We start from the raw sequence: 18,745 nt of genomic DNA on the forward strand, positions 1-18,745 counted from the left end.
TAGGGTGACATGTGTGGATAAAAATATTCTTATAGAAACCACACGCACACACATATATATATACATACCGTAATATTACATATTATAAATTATAAAAGTAAGATTCGAAATGTTATTATAATATAATTGTCGGTGTGTTTCTTTTTATTTCTTTTATTGTAATAATTTCGAATTAAATTTTATACTACCGACGTAGTTCTCTCGTTTATTATTTTTTCTCTTGTTCCTATTTTTTCGTACCCCCCTACCATTCATTGTTTTTTTTTTTTTTATTTTTCCAACGCATTCCCTCTACGAATACGCGTGGAATTTCTACTATAAAATATATATCTTCGTATTGTCAAAGTTATTTTTACGTAATACGTATATAATATACGTACGTAGAATTTTTTGTTGTTCATATATATATATATTATATACACACACATATAATCCCTGTAGCATATTTATCTAATATTTCTTTACAATAGGTAGACTATCACGTTGGTTTTCTACAAAAATTATTCAAGAAACATGTGGAATGTACCCCTTCTTCTTATCGTATACTTTCGGATCGATAAACCTAAACGATAACGAATTTGGAACGCAGTAACGACTGAAAGGAAACGAAAAATGCTGACTGACTGACTGACTGACTGACTGACTGAAGATAACTAGATAAGTTAGAAATAAATATGATTAATAGTTAAATCGAATTTAAGAGGAAAGTAAATGAAAAAGAAAAAACAAAAAATAAATATAAATAAGAAGAAAATATTATTTTTCTTCTCTTCTTCCTCCTCCTCCTTTTTTTTTAGTTAAACGATAGATGATCCTCGTATTTCTTTTTTCTTTATTTTTTTAGAAGAATAAATTTCAACGAGGTCCATTATGATATTATTTTGGGGTGGAGTGGAGGGAACTTTAAAAAATCCTCTCTCTCTCTCTCTCTCTCTCTTTCTCACTTTCTCTCATTCTATATTGACAAGTAGTGTATAATAAAAAAAATACGCATTTCGAGCCGTGTGTCGTTTGATTTGATTAGTTGTTATACTGTTAGATTCGAGGCTGACTTACTGGTAGATTTTGCGAGCACGCTTTTGCGAACCTGTGTTAGACATACCTCGTGGGGTACCTTTAAACAGAACGATCTTTTATTATTGAGCTTTAGGTGTCTGGTCTTTCGACTATTAAAGGGGGTAGAGAAGGTGGAAAAAAAGATGAAACTTCGTAGATCATTTTTAGAATAATTACATCAATTGTAATTTGTATTCTACATTACAATATTGAATGACATTTTTCGAAGATTATTTTTAATGTCATTTTAACAACGATCGCTAATAAAATTACGTTCCAAAAACGGCCGTATCTCTCGTCGTGCAAAAGTATTATTTTCAATGAAAACTAAATGACGTTAAATAAATCATCATCATCATCATACCCTATCCCTTGATTTATGCGAAATCTTTCTTTTTTTTTTCTTTTTTTTATGGGGACAGAAATCCGCGTTAAATTAAATCTGGGTCGGTGGTGTGATGAAAAGGAATAACCATAAAGATACTACGAAGTTGTATAAATATTTTATGTCGTATAGGTTGAAAAAGAAATAGAAAAATGGTAACATAATAAAAAATAATTTGATTAATTTGGTAGTTTTCGCGTATCCGCGTACTTCAAAGCTGATGACATTTTTCTTTTTAATTGGCTCAAAGTCGAATCACTCTCTCTTTGGATATCTTGTCTTTTTTTTTCTTTTTTTTTTTTCTACTCGCATAAAATGTTATCGGGAATAACGATAAATTGCAAAAATCCAAATTATTCGAAATAAAAATAAAATAAATCGGATACAGGGGACCCCGTGTATAAAAGTACTATGTAAACGATTAGATATATAATATATCATTGTTATTTTTCATATATATATATATTTTTGTAATAATAATTTTTTACATAAATCAAGGGATATGATGTATATATCGATGACATTAAAAGAATTAACGAAAAATGCGATAAATTTATAACTGACGAAATGAAATATGAATAATGAATATTCGATGACAAACGAGAGACTCGGTAAGAAAGATGATGCAAAACGATAATAATTTGATGTACCGAATTGTTTTCTGACCAGCTTTGAGCATGCATAATAAATAATACATTTCGTGCCTCTCGAGGATTTCCGTCGATTTGTTTGTTTGTTTTTTTTTGTTTTTTTTTTTTTTTAATTTTGAGAATCGATCTTTTCGAAATAATTCTTTGGATTTTTCAATATAAAACAAAATTATTATATACACCCAATAAAAAATTCCTTTTTTTTTTATTTTATTTGAGTATCATCATCTTAAATTATCTACTTTTTTGCAAATAAGTCATTATTATAAATATAAAGTAGGTAAAATAATTTGTTAAATTATATTCGTACTTTTCTTTCTCGAAATGATCGATTCTTTATTGAAAAGCCACGAATACGACGACGACGACGACGACGACGACGACACCGAAGCATCTTAATAAATCATGCTTAATTAATAATGAACAATAAATGACTTACTGTTCTTCTTGTAGAGCAGAATCTCGAATTGGTCGTGAATTTGGCCCTCGAGGCATTCTTCGATCCTTGTGATCGTATCCTTGTTCGTTAGTTCCCCGTACATGAATCCACATCGGCATGACTTTTGCATAACCTGTGTACAAAATTTTTTCTAATCTTAATATTTAAATACTTTTATATTTTTTTGTTCTTTTTTTTTTTATCTTTTTGTTTCTCTCCCCCCACCCCCCAACAAACGGTCTCATTTATCCTATTAAATTCATTTAATTTTTAAGGTGTGAACATAAACATTAATCGGATTATTTACACGACATGATTTTACTATACACGAGTTTACTATACACGTCTCTCTCTCTCTCTCTCTCTCTCTCTCTCTCTCTCTCTCTCTTTCTCACATCGTCCAACTACAATGAGAGATATAACCGAAACAGGTTTTGATGTATTGCTTTTGTAATTTAACGGACGTACGTGGTAATCGCGAAATCATTTTCCGTGTGCATGCCAATGCTAAAAATAATAATAATCGAGAGATATCCTCTTGATCTTTCCATCATTGTTTTGCGTGACATACCGAGTATTAAAATGTATAGTGAATAATATCTATGTGGAATAATATTTTACGTGATACCTAATCAGCTTAGGTTATTTTTAATTTTTCGATAAAACGCTAACTTTTACGGGTTTTTTTGTTTTGTTTGTTTGTTTGTCTTCTTATTATTGTCCGATACGATGAATTAAAAAATATTTTCCAAGAAAAATATAAATCAAATTTAATTTTTTTATAAAAAAATATCAATCAAATGTTAATTGATTATAAACATATATACACGTGTATAAATAAAACACGTTACGCGAGAAATTTTGGATACCTCAACCGTAATATCGAAGAAATTTATGTCACATTAATCAATCCGTAATTTAAATGAATCACAGTCAATTGGAAAATAAATAATATTAATTAATTAATCATTTGTGTGTGTCGTGTTAAATGAAACGCATTATGCGTGATATCGACATGTTTATTGTATACAACGAATTGGTTAATTCAACCTGCATTTAATATCGCAATCCGGATTTCTAATAGATATATATATATATAATCTTCTATATAAAGGGCAGAGGTCTGTCAGAGGGTCGATAAACAGGATTGGATTTTATACCTCGGCACGATTGTAACCGGAGATCTTGCAAAAGCTCTCGTTGCAATAGACGATCGGGAAGTCGACGATCTGTGCATTTGCCAATAAGAAGCTGCTGTCAGCTGTGAACAGAAAAAAAGATAATATGATTCAATATAAATCAACCTTTTCTTTCCTTATTTTTTTTTTCTTTTTTTTACCAGTCAATTTTAACTGAATTTTTTCTTTATTTTCTTTTCTTCGAACTTCGAACTTCGATCTACTTATTTTATTTATCGTATAAATATTTCTAAATTTTTGTATATTTTTTGTTATTTTCGTTAGAATTAATAATTAAATATACGTATTATCTATATTCGGTAAAGATTCGTTTTTTTTTCTCCCTTTTGTAGAATTCATTATTTATTCGTTTATTTGTTTGTTATATAACAAACGTTAAGTATATTAAAGAAGTTTGTTACATTATTCATAACCTTCGACCTAAAAAGGGAATGGTACTTTTGGCTCGTTACTTTTGAATAGATATCTCATTTGAAATAAATAATCAATAGAATTAAATTTACATATGTATATTATATTCAATGACATTTGATCAACGCGATTGAATGAATTAACAATTAATTTCTATTAAAAAAAACGTCGTAATTTAGATTAAATAAAAATATATATATAAAAAAAAGAAAAAAAAAACAATATATAAATCCATTTATAAGTGTCTCATTTTATGTATCTTTTTAATTGAGATTAATACAACCAGAGACATGGCATATAATTTAATATTACAATTTATTATATATATAAATAAATGGTTATAATTTATAGAGAGGAATCGAATGAAAAATAAATCTTATTCGTAAATGTCTTAACCCTCCCATATCTTTTTATTCGAATTTATTACAACCTGATAGAATGATTGTAATTAATAAAAAAGACAAATTATTGTTATTATCTCAAAAATAGAAAAACGAAGTTACGGATGGTAGAAACGTCATCTTAAATTTGTATCATCCAATTTCGTTAACTAAGATTCATCCCTTATCTGGTTGTAAGTTTTAGAGTTACCTAGGACACCCTGTATAAAGATAATAACTAGCCATGTTTGTTTGTTATTCTTGCATGTAAATATATATGTATTCATGCAATATTTTTTGTTTTCTGCTTTCGTGATCGAGAAACACCTGTCTATATTTGATATCCGTCATAAATTTCCATCGAGTTAGAGCTTTTCCTCTAGGTTGGCCATATCTCTCGTTTACAACAGCAACAACAACAAAAAGTATTGTCCGTTTGGTGTACGAACGGATGAACGAACACCAGATTACGCTTCGTATCTCACGTTCGACATTTTTTTTCCCCCTATTTTTCTTTTCTTCTTTTTTATTTCCTTTTCAGGGGAGGTAATAGTTTACGTTTATCCACTTTAGCGTAGATTTTTATCGATCGACGATAAAACAGGTCACTCGTTCGATCCTTCTTTTTTGTTTTTGTTTTTTCTTCTTCTTTTTGAATTTCTTTTTCGCGATCGAAAATAAATTTTCTTTTTTTTTTGTATTGAATTTTAAAACTTGTAAAATTATTATTAAATTCGGTTAATGTATTATTTCAAAGTATGTTTTAGATAAAAAATATGTGATTTTATTGATTATTATTATATAGTATCGTATTGTTTGAAAATGAAAATTTGGATGAAAAAAAAAAACAGAATTATTTCAATCGTTCAACGAACGCATTAATTATTATTATTATTTATTTTGCGTTGGGAATAACGGACGTCGAAAAAAAAAAAAAGAAAAAAGAACAGAAAAAAAAATGTTAACAAAAATTTTGTTTACGATATTTTTTCTAACGTTGTGCTCTTTTCGAAGTGAATCGAGTGAACGAGTTGACGAGAATCGATCGTCTGGGTTTACTCTAAAGCTAAAAGGCTTGTCGACCTTGGAAATATCTCGGCCGGTTAAATAATTAGGATGTGTATCTCGAATAGAGAGAAAAAAAAAAAAAAAAAAAAAAAAAAAGAGTAAAAGAAAAAATCCTCCCGAAAGAAACAAAAGAAATAAAAAAAAAAAGGAAGAAAAACAAAAAACAAAGAAGTATGACACAATTAGTCATTATAATTTGATAAGTTATAAAAATAAAAAGATGATGATCATTATTATTACATGACATTCGAATTAATATTTCTAATCATAATTTTTGATAATTCAAAAAAAAACCGTGTCAGGAAAGGGATCTTTTCCATTAGCATTGTGGGAATGAAGTATAATAAAGATTAAATAACTTTTCGTATTTCTTTTATGTGTCTTTGGTTAGTCCATTAAATGACACATATATATATAAATATATGCAAATACATAGTTAACACATATATATACATACACACGTATACGAAAAGTTGCATAAAAGATATCTATGTATTTAGATAAAGAAACATACTTACATATGAATTTGTTTCCACAGGGATAAACACAGTGACGTTACTCGACTAGCACATAAGTCTCTTGTGCATAAGTTAAATTCCAATATGAGGATATATATGAATATGTGTGTATATGTGTAAGTGTGTAATACAAGCATTAGAAGCGAACAAGTTTTGCCGTTTGCCACATTTCGTGCTCGTTTCGTAGACGCATACTTATAAACTCGGTCGTTTGGGTATATAACGGGTCAAGGCCAAATGCATTATGGCTAATATATATGATCTACGTATGTATATGTGTGTACACGTATGTATGCTGACTAAGAACAGCAGTGTATCTAACAGCTGAGCTTTAGATAAAGCTAAATCTAAATCTAACGTTATCTTATGTGTTAGTGTATAGTTTTGTCTTCTATTACTTTTTTTTTACTTTATTATTTTTTTTTTTTTATATTCTAATCGATGTAACACCCACACACATTTGTTTACTTTAACAATATACTCAACGTGTTACACACTCGTATATTATTTAAATTATTTAAAATTATTTAAATTCGTAGGATTTATCTATCTATCTAACTAGTTATCTATCTTCCTCTATCTCTGTTCTTCTATTTCGTATTCGAAAATGAACACCTGGTAAGGAACATTTACTCTTCTACAGGAAATTGTTATCGACTCTGTGAAAGGTGTTAAACGTAATGTAAGGACTACGAATTACTCCTCATTTGACATTGTTTAAATTAATTACACGTACTCGATCGCGTTTTCTAAATCATACGATAATACTTTTAAACGGAAAATTATCAAATCAATTTTTCTGTTTCTTATTAATCTTGATATTTACATACATATATATATATATATATATATATATATATATATTTTTGTCGATGAAATAAAAATGATCGAATGAAAATTGTTTATACATATATATAACTAACAAACGATTTATCGAATTTATATTGACTTGCATCGTCTTCGATGTATCATAATCCGTTAACTTGTCATCTACAGTTAAGAAGTTTAATAGAAATACAAAAAATTGCAGTGAAGGAATGGGTGGAGGGTTAGAGTGGAGGAGGGGGAAATCGGAACTCGTTACAAATTGCATTCACTGTAAAAAGGTATCGATTGTGGTCGATAATACGGTTAACTCGAGAATTTAATCGGGTCAGTTCGAGGGTATCGATTAGGTTTAATATTTCTTCCCGGAAAAAAGAAAAAAAAGAAAAAAAAAAAAAAATAAGGTGTAAGATAAATAAAAGGAAACACACACAAAAAAAAAGGGAAAGTTTAAAAAGTTTCGCGATACGAATGAAAATGGATATTATTCGAATCACGTACTCGCGTTTCTTCTTCTATGTGATCATTCTTTGTACGGGGGTGAGAGTGGGGAAGGAAAATAGAGGTGGGGGGTAGGATGAATCGCATACACGATTATCTATTTCTTTTTGTCTAGTTTTCTTGACATTTTATTATAGGATACTACGAAAAGATCATAAAATTGCGATGAGAGAAATAATGATAGGATACGTATATATTTTCTTTATGAGTATCACGTGACGTTCGTAATAATATTACGATGACACTTTGCGAGAAAAAACTTTTCTCAATTCGAGATTATATTTTATTATTGTAATTTGAAATTTATATCGAGAAAAAAAAAAACAAAAATAATAATAATAATCGTTTTTAGATGCGCAAAAGATTTTTATGAAAATGACGATAATAGTTGTCGTTATTATGCATCATTGTTTATGGTGATTGGACTTATGTATTGGATTGTCCAAAAATGTTTCTGCTCTGATTTACAAATATATTCAATTAAAATATTTTTACACAATGAAAAATTTATATTGAATATATTATAAATAAATGGAAGTATTTTTAACTTATGGAATTATATTTCTTTTTTTTATATCGGCAGGAAACTTTCAGGAATAATTTAATATATGTTAATTATTGCTATAAGAATAATCATCGTTATCTTAGATGTATAGATAATATATATATGTATATGGTACTGTTTCTCTTGAGATTATCTCAACACATACATATAAATATATGTTTTTGGAAAAAATTACTATGTGAATGATTATCACCATCATCATTATTATCACAGTAGAGATGAAAATGAAGATTAATCTCTGGAGAAACAATGGCAACATACTTATTCATACACACACACATATATATATATATATATATATATATATATACACTGTTTTGTTATACAAAATGAAGAAGAAAAAAAATAAAACAAAAGTATTATCGATTAAAATTCGTAGAGCAATATTACACATAATAATAATAATAATAAATGCATGTCTAGAGAGACAAATGTTAGACGAATTGTAATAGGCAAGTAAGAGTTACTATTACTACTACTACACAATAAACTATTACTCCAGCATCTATTTTTTCTTTTATGACGTAGAAGAGAAATGAGTAAGGAACAATAGATTGGGTCGAATCCCGAGGCAACCGATTTTAATTTAAAATAATATACTCTAGTGAGACAACCACCTAAGGAGTTGTTCGTTCCTTCGTTCGTTCATTCGTTTCTTCGGTTGTCCCTGGGGTTATCTCCTTGGAACGATCCTGGTTATTCACGATCCACCTTATTTATGAAACAAAAGGTTATTTTTAGTTAACATAGTTACGAGCTTATTTGAAGTAGCCCTTTTCCTTCTGTCTTTCTGTCTTGTTAAGCAAACGAACGAACAAACGAACGAATGAACAAACAAAGTTGTTACATCTTATATCGTGGTAGAAAATACAACATTTTTATAAGTAAAATGATATTAGTTCTTTTTTTTTTTTTTTATTAGGAATTAGACAATAAATTTCTTTTTTTTTTTTTCTGCAATATCAAATTTTCTACAATTAATTTATAATTATGTGATCTAAAAAGAGTATTAATTTAAATGAAACGAAAATGTGTAATAGTAATTGATTTGTTAAAATAATTTCGTGTTGTGGATTTATTATCTTTTTTTTTTCTTTTTTTTATGAAATTTTAATTCAATTTAATCGGTCAGTTTTAAAGAAACGAACATTGATAAATAATAAATTACGAAGACTGTTACTCGGTTCACGTTTATTATAAATTCATATCTTTTAATAAATGAAGAATATTAATAAGAGGAAGTTAAAAATAAGAAGGAGTATTTAATTAATTTAGAAAGAAAAATATATGTAGACGGGGTATATATTTTATCGAATAAATTCAATCAAAACTTTTTTACAACGTTCAATCAACGTCTCATACACAGAGAAAAAATAATAATGGGAATAAATAATAAACAAAAAAAAACAGAAACAAAAATTCCTATAAAATCAAATTACCTTTACATCCTTGCACACAAATTAATTTCAAAATAATGAAATATTGAATACGATCAGAAAATTCAATTAGTCGAGAAGTAACATCCACTTGTCTTACACAAATGCAAAATCATTTAAACAAAAAAAATATCAAATAAAAAGATATTAACTAATCTTGAATTATTCAAACGTACAATTTAAAAAAATTACAATTAACAATAAATCCGTCTGCATATGAAACAAAATACGTATTCTTTTCACAAATCTGTCAAGGTTCTCCAAAGCTACTTTTCTTTTTTTTCTTTTCTTTTCTTTTCTTTTTTGTTTCTATTGACTAAGTTGTTGACAACTTTTCTAGCGTAAATATCGAACATAAAGCAGCGTTTAAGTTTAGCGATAACGCTAACCTGTAACGTTCGAAAGCACACGAGAGAGTTGCCCGTTCAATGGGTTTCAACAAGTAGAGTGAGCTTTCGAGGGGACACTCGATCAAAAGTACCTTCTTGTTACAACGTCTGTTCCCTTTCCCTATTCCCTTTTTCCCTTTCCTACGAGACCCCATCCTACCTTTTATTCTTTTTACTCTTCTATTTCGTTGTTATTTTCTTACTATGCATCGGTGGTATTATATTTTTTTTCTTCCTTCCCCCCCCCTCCCACCACCTTCCCACCCCAATTATACTCTATGTATATTTAATTATATGTATATTTAATATATGTATATTTAATTAAATTAATATATGAAACATGTGTAGTAGTTCGTTTTTACATTTAATTATATTAATTATATTTAATCATATTATATTTAATTTATATATATAAATATATTCATTTCTATTTTGATTAATTGCGAAAAGTATGTCATCAAGAAAAAAGTTTCATTTCCAAAATTGAGTTCAGAATTTATTAAGATTTAAAAGAAAAAATGTGTATTTTAGTTTAAACAATCCTAAATGTAAGTAAAATGTATCAGAATAATAGACGTACCTTAAATGATTGAATAATTAATCGAAGAAAACGTATATTGTTGTGTAAAAGCATGGAGTACAAGTTCAATGAACTTTCCTCTTCGAAAACAAACAATAAACTGACACGTTGTCCTCGGTGTGAAAGTTTCTTTTATTAAATATTGTTTATATGACTTTCCGTAAAAAGAAATTATATTGATTTCGAGTATTATGTATGTTATACATATGCAACCTTCGAAAAGTCATATAAACAACATTGAATAAAAGAACTTTCACAGAGAACAAAACAAGCCAGTCTAATGGTGGATTTCGAAGAGAATGGTGCATCGAACTTATACTCCGTGTTTTTAGATTACGATATTCAATTTTTTCGATTAATTAACAATCAATTAAGGTAAATCTAATACAGTACTTTATTCTATTAATATTTAGGATTTTGTTTTAACGTTTCTTGGTCCAGTAATAAATTGGATTTTAAAATTTGTTTATCTAATCAATATATAAAATATATATAACTCGTATTTTTTGTATTTTTTAAATAAAAATTAATTCAATATAATATAATAGTTTCATCTTGTTCTTTTTCATTGCTACTTTACTTACATGTTATATAATGAACTATATAAAATATATATATATGAGACACGTATTTTTTCATTTCTTTAAGTAAGAAGAAAAATATAATTGATTAATATAATTTCATTTGGTTCCAATCGAAAAATGAATTTGTTTTTTCTTTTAACACACACACAGTTCGTATTAATTTGATTTTATATTACATTTTCTTTCTTCTTTTTTGTTTCTTTTTTTTTTTTTTTTTATTAGAACGGTCAATCGAAACGATTGTTTGTAAGAGGAAAAAAATATCAAATGATCGACTAAATGGAGAAAGGAAAATGAGATAAAGTCGGTCATCCTAAGGGTAGTATGGTATAGTATATAGTATAGTATAGTATAGTTTCGCTCGCGCATACTTACTCGAATTTCTTCGAAGAACGTTCGAGGGAAAAAACACGCTTTCCGTGTTAGGCGAACACGGAGAGAAAGCTTTTTTAATCTTCGAGTGGCTTGCGTTGGTAACGCGATGGAATCACGATCGATACCCTTTTTTTTCCTCCCCTTTTTATCGTTCTCTTCTTCTTCTTCTTCTTTTTTTTTAATTTTTTTGTTTATTTTCGATTTCGTAATTTTCCCTTAGAATTTTATTTCTTTTCCCATTCGCGCGTTCGAAATAATTCAACGAGTAATTTCTTTCAAAGAGAAAAATCGTTAAATACGTCATTAGTATAATAATACCTTCTAAATATAACAATTTACTATTATACTATTGAGATTTATTCATTTCATTAATTTTTTAGTCTTTTCAATCCCCCTCCCCCCCCCCTTATATTATATATAAAAGAAAAATAATCGTTTAATTCGATTGATATTTTATTTACGAAAACGATTCGGATTACAATTGATCATTCCAATGATTATTTAATTTATTACAAAAGAGAAAAATATATATATATATATAATTTAACAAACACTTATTTTTGTATTACTAATTACGTAGATGATATAAATCATACAATTATTTTTTATTACAATAATATAATTTAACTAACACGAATATTAATTTCTATCGAATATTTTTTAACCCACAATAAAATAGAAAATAATTTAACAGAAAAATTCTTGCCCTTTGTTCCAACTTACTATACTCCCTTACCTTTCCCTTATCCCTTCCCACATCTTCTGCAATCCTAACGAGCACATTGATTTAATCGAAATCGTTTTTTTTTATAGTCTCGTACGTTCAATATAATTATCTTATTAAGATACAATATATGTAATTATAGTAAGGAAATAATCATTATTTCCAGTCGATAAAAATCACCAGTGGTTGGGGGTGGGAGGATGGGGAAGGGGTTTACAATTTTAAACGAACGAGTCAAGAAAATCTCAGACCTCACCCCCAGCCCTTATACCTTGTACGTTTTAAAGCCGTTCAAAATGTCCTGCAATGAAAACAAATTGGAATTTAACGAGGGTGTGTGTTCATTGTTTGGTCGTTTATTCGATGCAACCCCTGTGAGATTTTCCCCAACCTTATTCTTTCTATTGTATACAGTATCATCTTCGAATATCCATAAAAACAAACCCCCTACCTATAATTCGATATCGTTATACTAATTGTAAAAACGATTACGGTATGTTTTTCCTGCCTTTTTTTATTTTTGCTAATAACGAGATCAGCAATTATCTTTCTAATACCATTGAAATTGTTTTTTCTTTTTCTTTCCCTTTTTTTCTTTACTCTTTAGTCAAAGGAAAAAGAATAAAAAGGGGATGTTAATTAGCCGGTGGTAATTAATTAATTGTAAGTACGTTTAAGGATTATTTTTTTTCTCTTTTGTTTTTTTCTTCTCAAAACGTATAATGTGAAAGAGGAAAATATAAAAAAGGGGATTATCTTAAATAATCATTTATTAATTATTTCTTTTTTATTCCGAATCTTTTATAGAAAATCTTTTCTCCGGTATATACCATTATAATTTAAAAAAAAGAAAGAACAATATCTTACGCATATATATATTTGTTGTAAAAAATACGTTATGAAAATGAATTATTAATTATAAATAATACATTTTGTTTTTCGATTAATACAAGTAATACGTGTAATACATATACGAATAATCATTTCTTTGATATTTTTTTTGTCCTTATATATATTTAAACATAAAATTATTCACTGTATGAATTAATTATTATAATATCATAATGTTGTAGGAAGCTGCTTTTTTTTTTTTTTTTTTTTAAAGAGAAGAGTGTAGACTTTGGTAAATTCGATAAATGTTTGTCTACGAAAATGTAGGATACCTTTGAAGAGTATATTCCATAGTAATGTCAAATATTCACAATGATCTTACTTACGTATATAATATATAAGTGTACGTACGTGTACGCCCTCGTGTTACTACAAAGACGTTATATTACACCCACGCGTACACCTTTTAATGGACTTTTCTACTTAGAGGCCAATAAAGTGCTTCGACCACCCTGAACATCTTTCCCCTTTCGTGTTAAACCCTTAAACTTCTTTTTATCCTCTTTCTCTTTCTTTCTTTCTTAGATAATATTGCGAGTAAAGAAAAAGAGAGAGAGAGAGAGAGAGAGAGAGAGAGAGAGAGAGAGAGAGAGAGGGAACGTGTTTTTCATATTTGTATATGTGTGTGTGTGTATGTAACTCGAACGATAACGAAAATCTTTTATTTGTGTTATACACTTTCGATTAAAATAATTTACATACACGTTTTCTTATTAAAAATTCACAAACGGTAAAATGAAAAAGTTTCTTTCTCATAACGAGATATATTTATTAAGGATGATGGATTATAATTTGTTAAAGAAATATGAATGTAATTAATGTGAAATTTTAATTGTTGGATTAGACATATTAAATCTTTGTAAATATACCGAAATAAGATTAATATTTAATTGGCAAATTTGTGTTAAAATATTTTATTAGTAATCTTGTTAGAAATTCATTTTGAAACATATTGAAAAATATTTTCTTGTTTTCAGATTGTGTAAAATAAATTGGTAGTCTTGAAGTTGCATAATTTGAGATAATGGGGGGAAAAAAAAGGAGGGTAATTAATTTTGACAAATCACTTACGTGTTAGACAGTTTTCTTTAATTTCGAAAAATAAAATAAATTTGCAAATTTTATTGTTAGAGTGTGTACACTTACATTTTCATTTTTAAAAATGTAGAATAATTATCTTCTCGTTTGCATCTAATCAATTACAGGTAACCTTGTGTGTATACACTTTTGTCATTATATATTTTATAGTATATAGAATTTATTAATAGATATATACAAAATTAGAGTATTGGTATATATTTATACAAATAAATTGCACATGTCTAATGTTATATATATGTGTATACTTATAATATACTCGTCAAACTATGTAAGTATGTGCATACTTACGTAGAAATTCTATTTGATCATGGATTTGTCCTTGTTATTAAGGGCTTAGTTCGTACAAGGCTGCACCAAAGCCGATAGATGGTTGTAACTACCAACAATATACGGTTGGCACGATTAGTATGTAACGTTCGCTTGTCATGAGCTTGTCCCTTCTTAAATCCATGAAAATCTTTTGCCAACTAACGTAAGAGATTTTTCGAAGTCACGTTTTTAGTTTACGTTACGTCACGTTGTAGAAAAGAAAAAGAAAAATAAAAAACACACACACACACACACGCACGCGATGTATGAAAATAAAAAAAATACGAATTCACAACGATCAGATTTAATATTTCATTGAGAGATAAATCTGTTAGAAAATAAAAGAAAACAAAAAGAATGGTTTTAAAATCAAATCAAAATGATAAATAATAACGCGAGATAAAATTAATAATATTCGTAGAACAAATCATATCACGTACATACTCGAATGATTTTTCGATCAACGATCAAGATTCTGAATAATTTCTGATACTAAAACTTCTATTATCTATTCCGATCGATATTCGAATAAACCAGGACGATGATATTGCACTCGGTGCAAAATGGAATAACTGTTCTTCTTCGTTTGTGTATATATATATATGATATATATTTATTTCTTTTGTTTCGATACACATGCACACACGCGCACACACATCTCACATCTCACTATTAAACTCTTCCTTGTTACTTAATTTATCTTGTTTTTTTTTTCTTAAAAAAATATCTAAATTTTACGTTACCTATTTTCAAACATTATAAAAATTACAAAATATCAAATAAAATCAATATTATTTAATTCTTACTCTTTAATCTTATTATTAATTACAGTAACATTCAACAATTTAAAATTATCCTATAGTATTGTAACACTATAATATTATATTATATATACATTATAATAAAATATTATTTCTTATTTATAAAATATCAAATAAAATCGATAATATATTATTTTTTATCTATATTAAAATTACCCTAACACTTGAAATCATAGAAGTAACCAATGTTAATTATAATAATATAATACAATAGATATAATATGCTAAGGTATATAAAAAATAGAATAGAATATTACTTGCTTCCAAAAACATTCTTTTCCTATCCCCCCATCCCCCACCCCTTCCATATATACCAAATAAGATTGATTACACTCTTAGAAGAATCACAGTAACATCTAAATTTTAAAGGGGTAGCCAATGGCAACCACATTACGATGTCTAAACACGACGGCTTCAACTTGTATTGGCTTCAACTATCTCTCTCTCTCTCTCTCTCTCTCTCTCTTTCTTGTTATGTCTCTCTAGGTTGGAATTCATGTTCATCTCACCACAAACAAACCACAACTACTGGAACCTAGCCTAGGGATTCGTACTAAGGACTATTACACGATCTTCCATGTTAACTCAAGAGAATGCAAATCTGTGTGATTTCAATAATTATATTCATTCATAATAATTTTCATCGATTATTCGCTAGTTTCATCGTAAAACAAAAAAAAAAAGGGTGGAGGGCAAATTTTCTATAAGTTTCCTTTCTTCTATTTTTTTTGTTTTGTTCAGTCCCTTCTTCCCATACCTTATTTTCCATCAGATTTTCTCGTTACCTCGATAAACATATATTCAGCCCTTTTTATATTACCTCGTTGGAGTTTCGATCGTTATCTTTTGATTATTATCTACAGTATCCCTATTTTAATTCTTCATCATGTCTTTCCTTTACTTCCCATATACCCCTACCCTACTCCATCTCATCCTATCCCAGCCCTTTTTCTATTCCCTTTTACTCTTTTCTTTATATATCTTGATAGGAACCCTACTAGTATACTGGTAATACCTAAGTGTACCTTCTAAAATAGTAGTTCATCTTTCTCTTTCTATCGTGAAACAATTTAAAAGAGAACACTGTTTGTTCTTTTACTACTACTACTACTACTACTACTACTACTATTACTTCCTAGTCCTTTATAACTTTCCTTTCACGATAATGTACTTACGGTGTGTGGTTTATACTCTTTGTATAAAAAGAAAAAGAAAAAAAAAAATGTAGGAAAGAAAAAAATATCTTAAAAAAGAAAAAGAAAGAAAAAAAAAGGGCCACTACCATGAAATTTTCTGTGAACAAGCAAAACTTAACTTGTTTCCATGATCGAGCATAAATTTAATGCCACGGTCTGGCTTCCGCCACTTTTTTTTCTTTTTCTTTTTTCTTTAACCCCCTCTCGCCCCGACCCGTTTAATTAAACTTATTATACTTCATTTTGCCGAGATAGCGTGTTAAACAACGTGAAATCCGATTTCTGTTCCTTTTTCTTTTCCTTTTTTTTTTTTTTTTTATTTTATACGCGTTTTTTATTTCTATACTTTTTATATTATGCAAATGTTATTTATATTCAGATGCGTTTTAGTATAATATAATAAATATGATAAATCATTGTGTTTTCATTTTTAATATGGATTATTAATGATTATACTTATGAAATATTCACACAAGGATATAATTGAAAATAGTTATTTTACAAAGGACAATATTGTCCGAGTCATTGCATTCGAAAATCTTATGGAAAATGTATAAATATGTATAAACGTGTGGGTTATTTGATACACATTGTGACGAAAAATATATCATCAATTTTATTAATTTTATAAACACAAAAGATATTTGAACGTATATCGTTTTAGATTGCAGACAACACACCTGGTATAGAAAATAATATCTCTGGAATAATTAACAATACGATAATGGTGATAATAAGCTCGCGTGTTATTCGTTATACTTGAAATAATATGGATTTCGATAAAACGATATTTCTATAATAATAATCTTGTATTTTCGTTTGCATTTGAACCGATATTAAATATTTAAAATAAAATTGACCTCGATTTTAAAAATGTATTCATTATATTAAACATTTATACAAAAATTTTTATTATATCATAATAGAGTTTATAATATATATATATATATATATATTATTTTTATCGTATATGCATATGTTGTAATATTTACAATATATATTGATATATATATTAGTATATATTAGAGATTCTCAATTTACATTATATTAATTATTAATTTAATTATATCGTAAAAGAGTAATAATCCAATTACAATCAAATTCCTTATATTATAATCAAATAATATAAATAATATCATACGTATCTCGTATGATATAATAAAATATAATTTCTATCTAGAAACGAAAGAAAAAAAAAAAGAATAATATTTTACGGATAAATATAATACACGTAATAAATGATTTTATGATAATCATAATTAATCATCTTATGTAAATCAATTTGACATAGATTACTTTTTCATTTACATTAAATAGTCAATTAATTTTCATTCAATATAATATTTAAAAAAAAAACGATAGATCTGACCGTTATAAGGGATGCGCGAGTGTTATTGGCGACGCAATGAAACTTATGTTATCGGTAAGGTCAAACCGTAACTACTTAATCTTGATTCACACGCGAGTCAAACCCTAGGATCGAAGTTTGGATCTCGTATTCTTGGGTCAAGGTGCAACCTCTTACTATAGTGCAGTTAACACGCATTCGTGATAGCATGCTTGCTTTTCTTACGAGATTACGTTCATCCAACTAAAATCAAAGAAGAAGAAGAAGAAAAAAAAAGAAAAAAATAAACCAAGTGGGGGAATACCTAGTTCTTTGTAACGACCAATAAACGACAATTATTCAATGCGTTACTTTCGTGTTACCCGATTGCTATTTCTACGTTTCGATAACGATCAAACCAAAATCGATTATACTTACTGACCTTTATTTTCTATTCGTTAAAATGCATTCCAATTAAATATTTTCTTTTCTTTTCTATTTTTTTTTTTCTTTATTTTTTTTCCTCGATGATTAACACGGTGTAATATCAATTATTATTTAAAGAAAATTGTTCATATATCTCTAATGCTTTTCATTTCGTTTATCTTTTTAATTGGTCACTTATACTAACTTGCTTTTTATTTTTCTATTTGTTCTTTCAAAGTGCATACTTATAATATAATGATAACTTTTTCATTTGTATCTTGTATTTGTATTTTTTTTTTTTCTTATTTTTTTCTAAATGATTAATTATTTAATTTAGCTCGTTAATGTGAAATATATCTATTGTAGATATTTCATAAATAGTGCTTATTGTAATGATAACAAAAATCATAAGCAGTTTTTTTTTTTTTTTACATTGAAATTAATAGTTACATTCTAATGAATGTTGAAAACGTGTCAATACGAATCCAATAAAAATTAATGATTTTTCGTGGAATAATAAAGCTTAACGTTACATTTAAAAATGTTTTTCCAAAATAATTTCGATTGGAAAAATTTGAAGAAGAATAAT

At 27.6% G+C, this 18,745-nt stretch overlaps 1 protein-coding gene across 7 annotated transcripts in view; it reads right to left on the minus strand.

Annotated features, from left to right (window-relative positions):
• LOC106793335 (potassium voltage-gated channel protein eag-like) overlaps positions 1 to 18,745 on the minus strand; it is a 68,379-nt gene that overhangs the window by 17,376 nt on the left and 32,258 nt on the right. For 4 of the 7 annotated variants that reach the window (XM_014760183.1, XM_014760185.1, XM_014760180.1 and 1 more), the window contains exons 2-4: positions 3,691 to 3,791; positions 2,531 to 2,663; positions 1,103 to 1,114 (exon numbers count right to left, since the gene is read on the minus strand). In XM_014760183.1, the coding sequence (XP_014615669.1) occupies positions 1,103 to 1,114; positions 2,531 to 2,663; positions 3,691 to 3,791 (246 nt within the window). The remainder of the gene's footprint in view (positions 1 to 1,102; positions 1,115 to 2,530; positions 2,664 to 3,690; positions 3,792 to 18,745) is intronic. The other 3 variants (XM_014760187.1, XM_014760184.1, XM_014760182.1) reach the window with 1 other exon arrangement.

This window comes from Polistes canadensis, unplaced genomic scaffold (genome assembly GCF_001313835.1).
Source record: "Polistes canadensis isolate GaletaPanama2010 unplaced genomic scaffold, ASM131383v1 scaffold_13, whole genome shotgun sequence".
Taxonomy (NCBI): Eukaryota; Metazoa; Arthropoda; class Insecta; order Hymenoptera; family Vespidae; genus Polistes; species Polistes canadensis.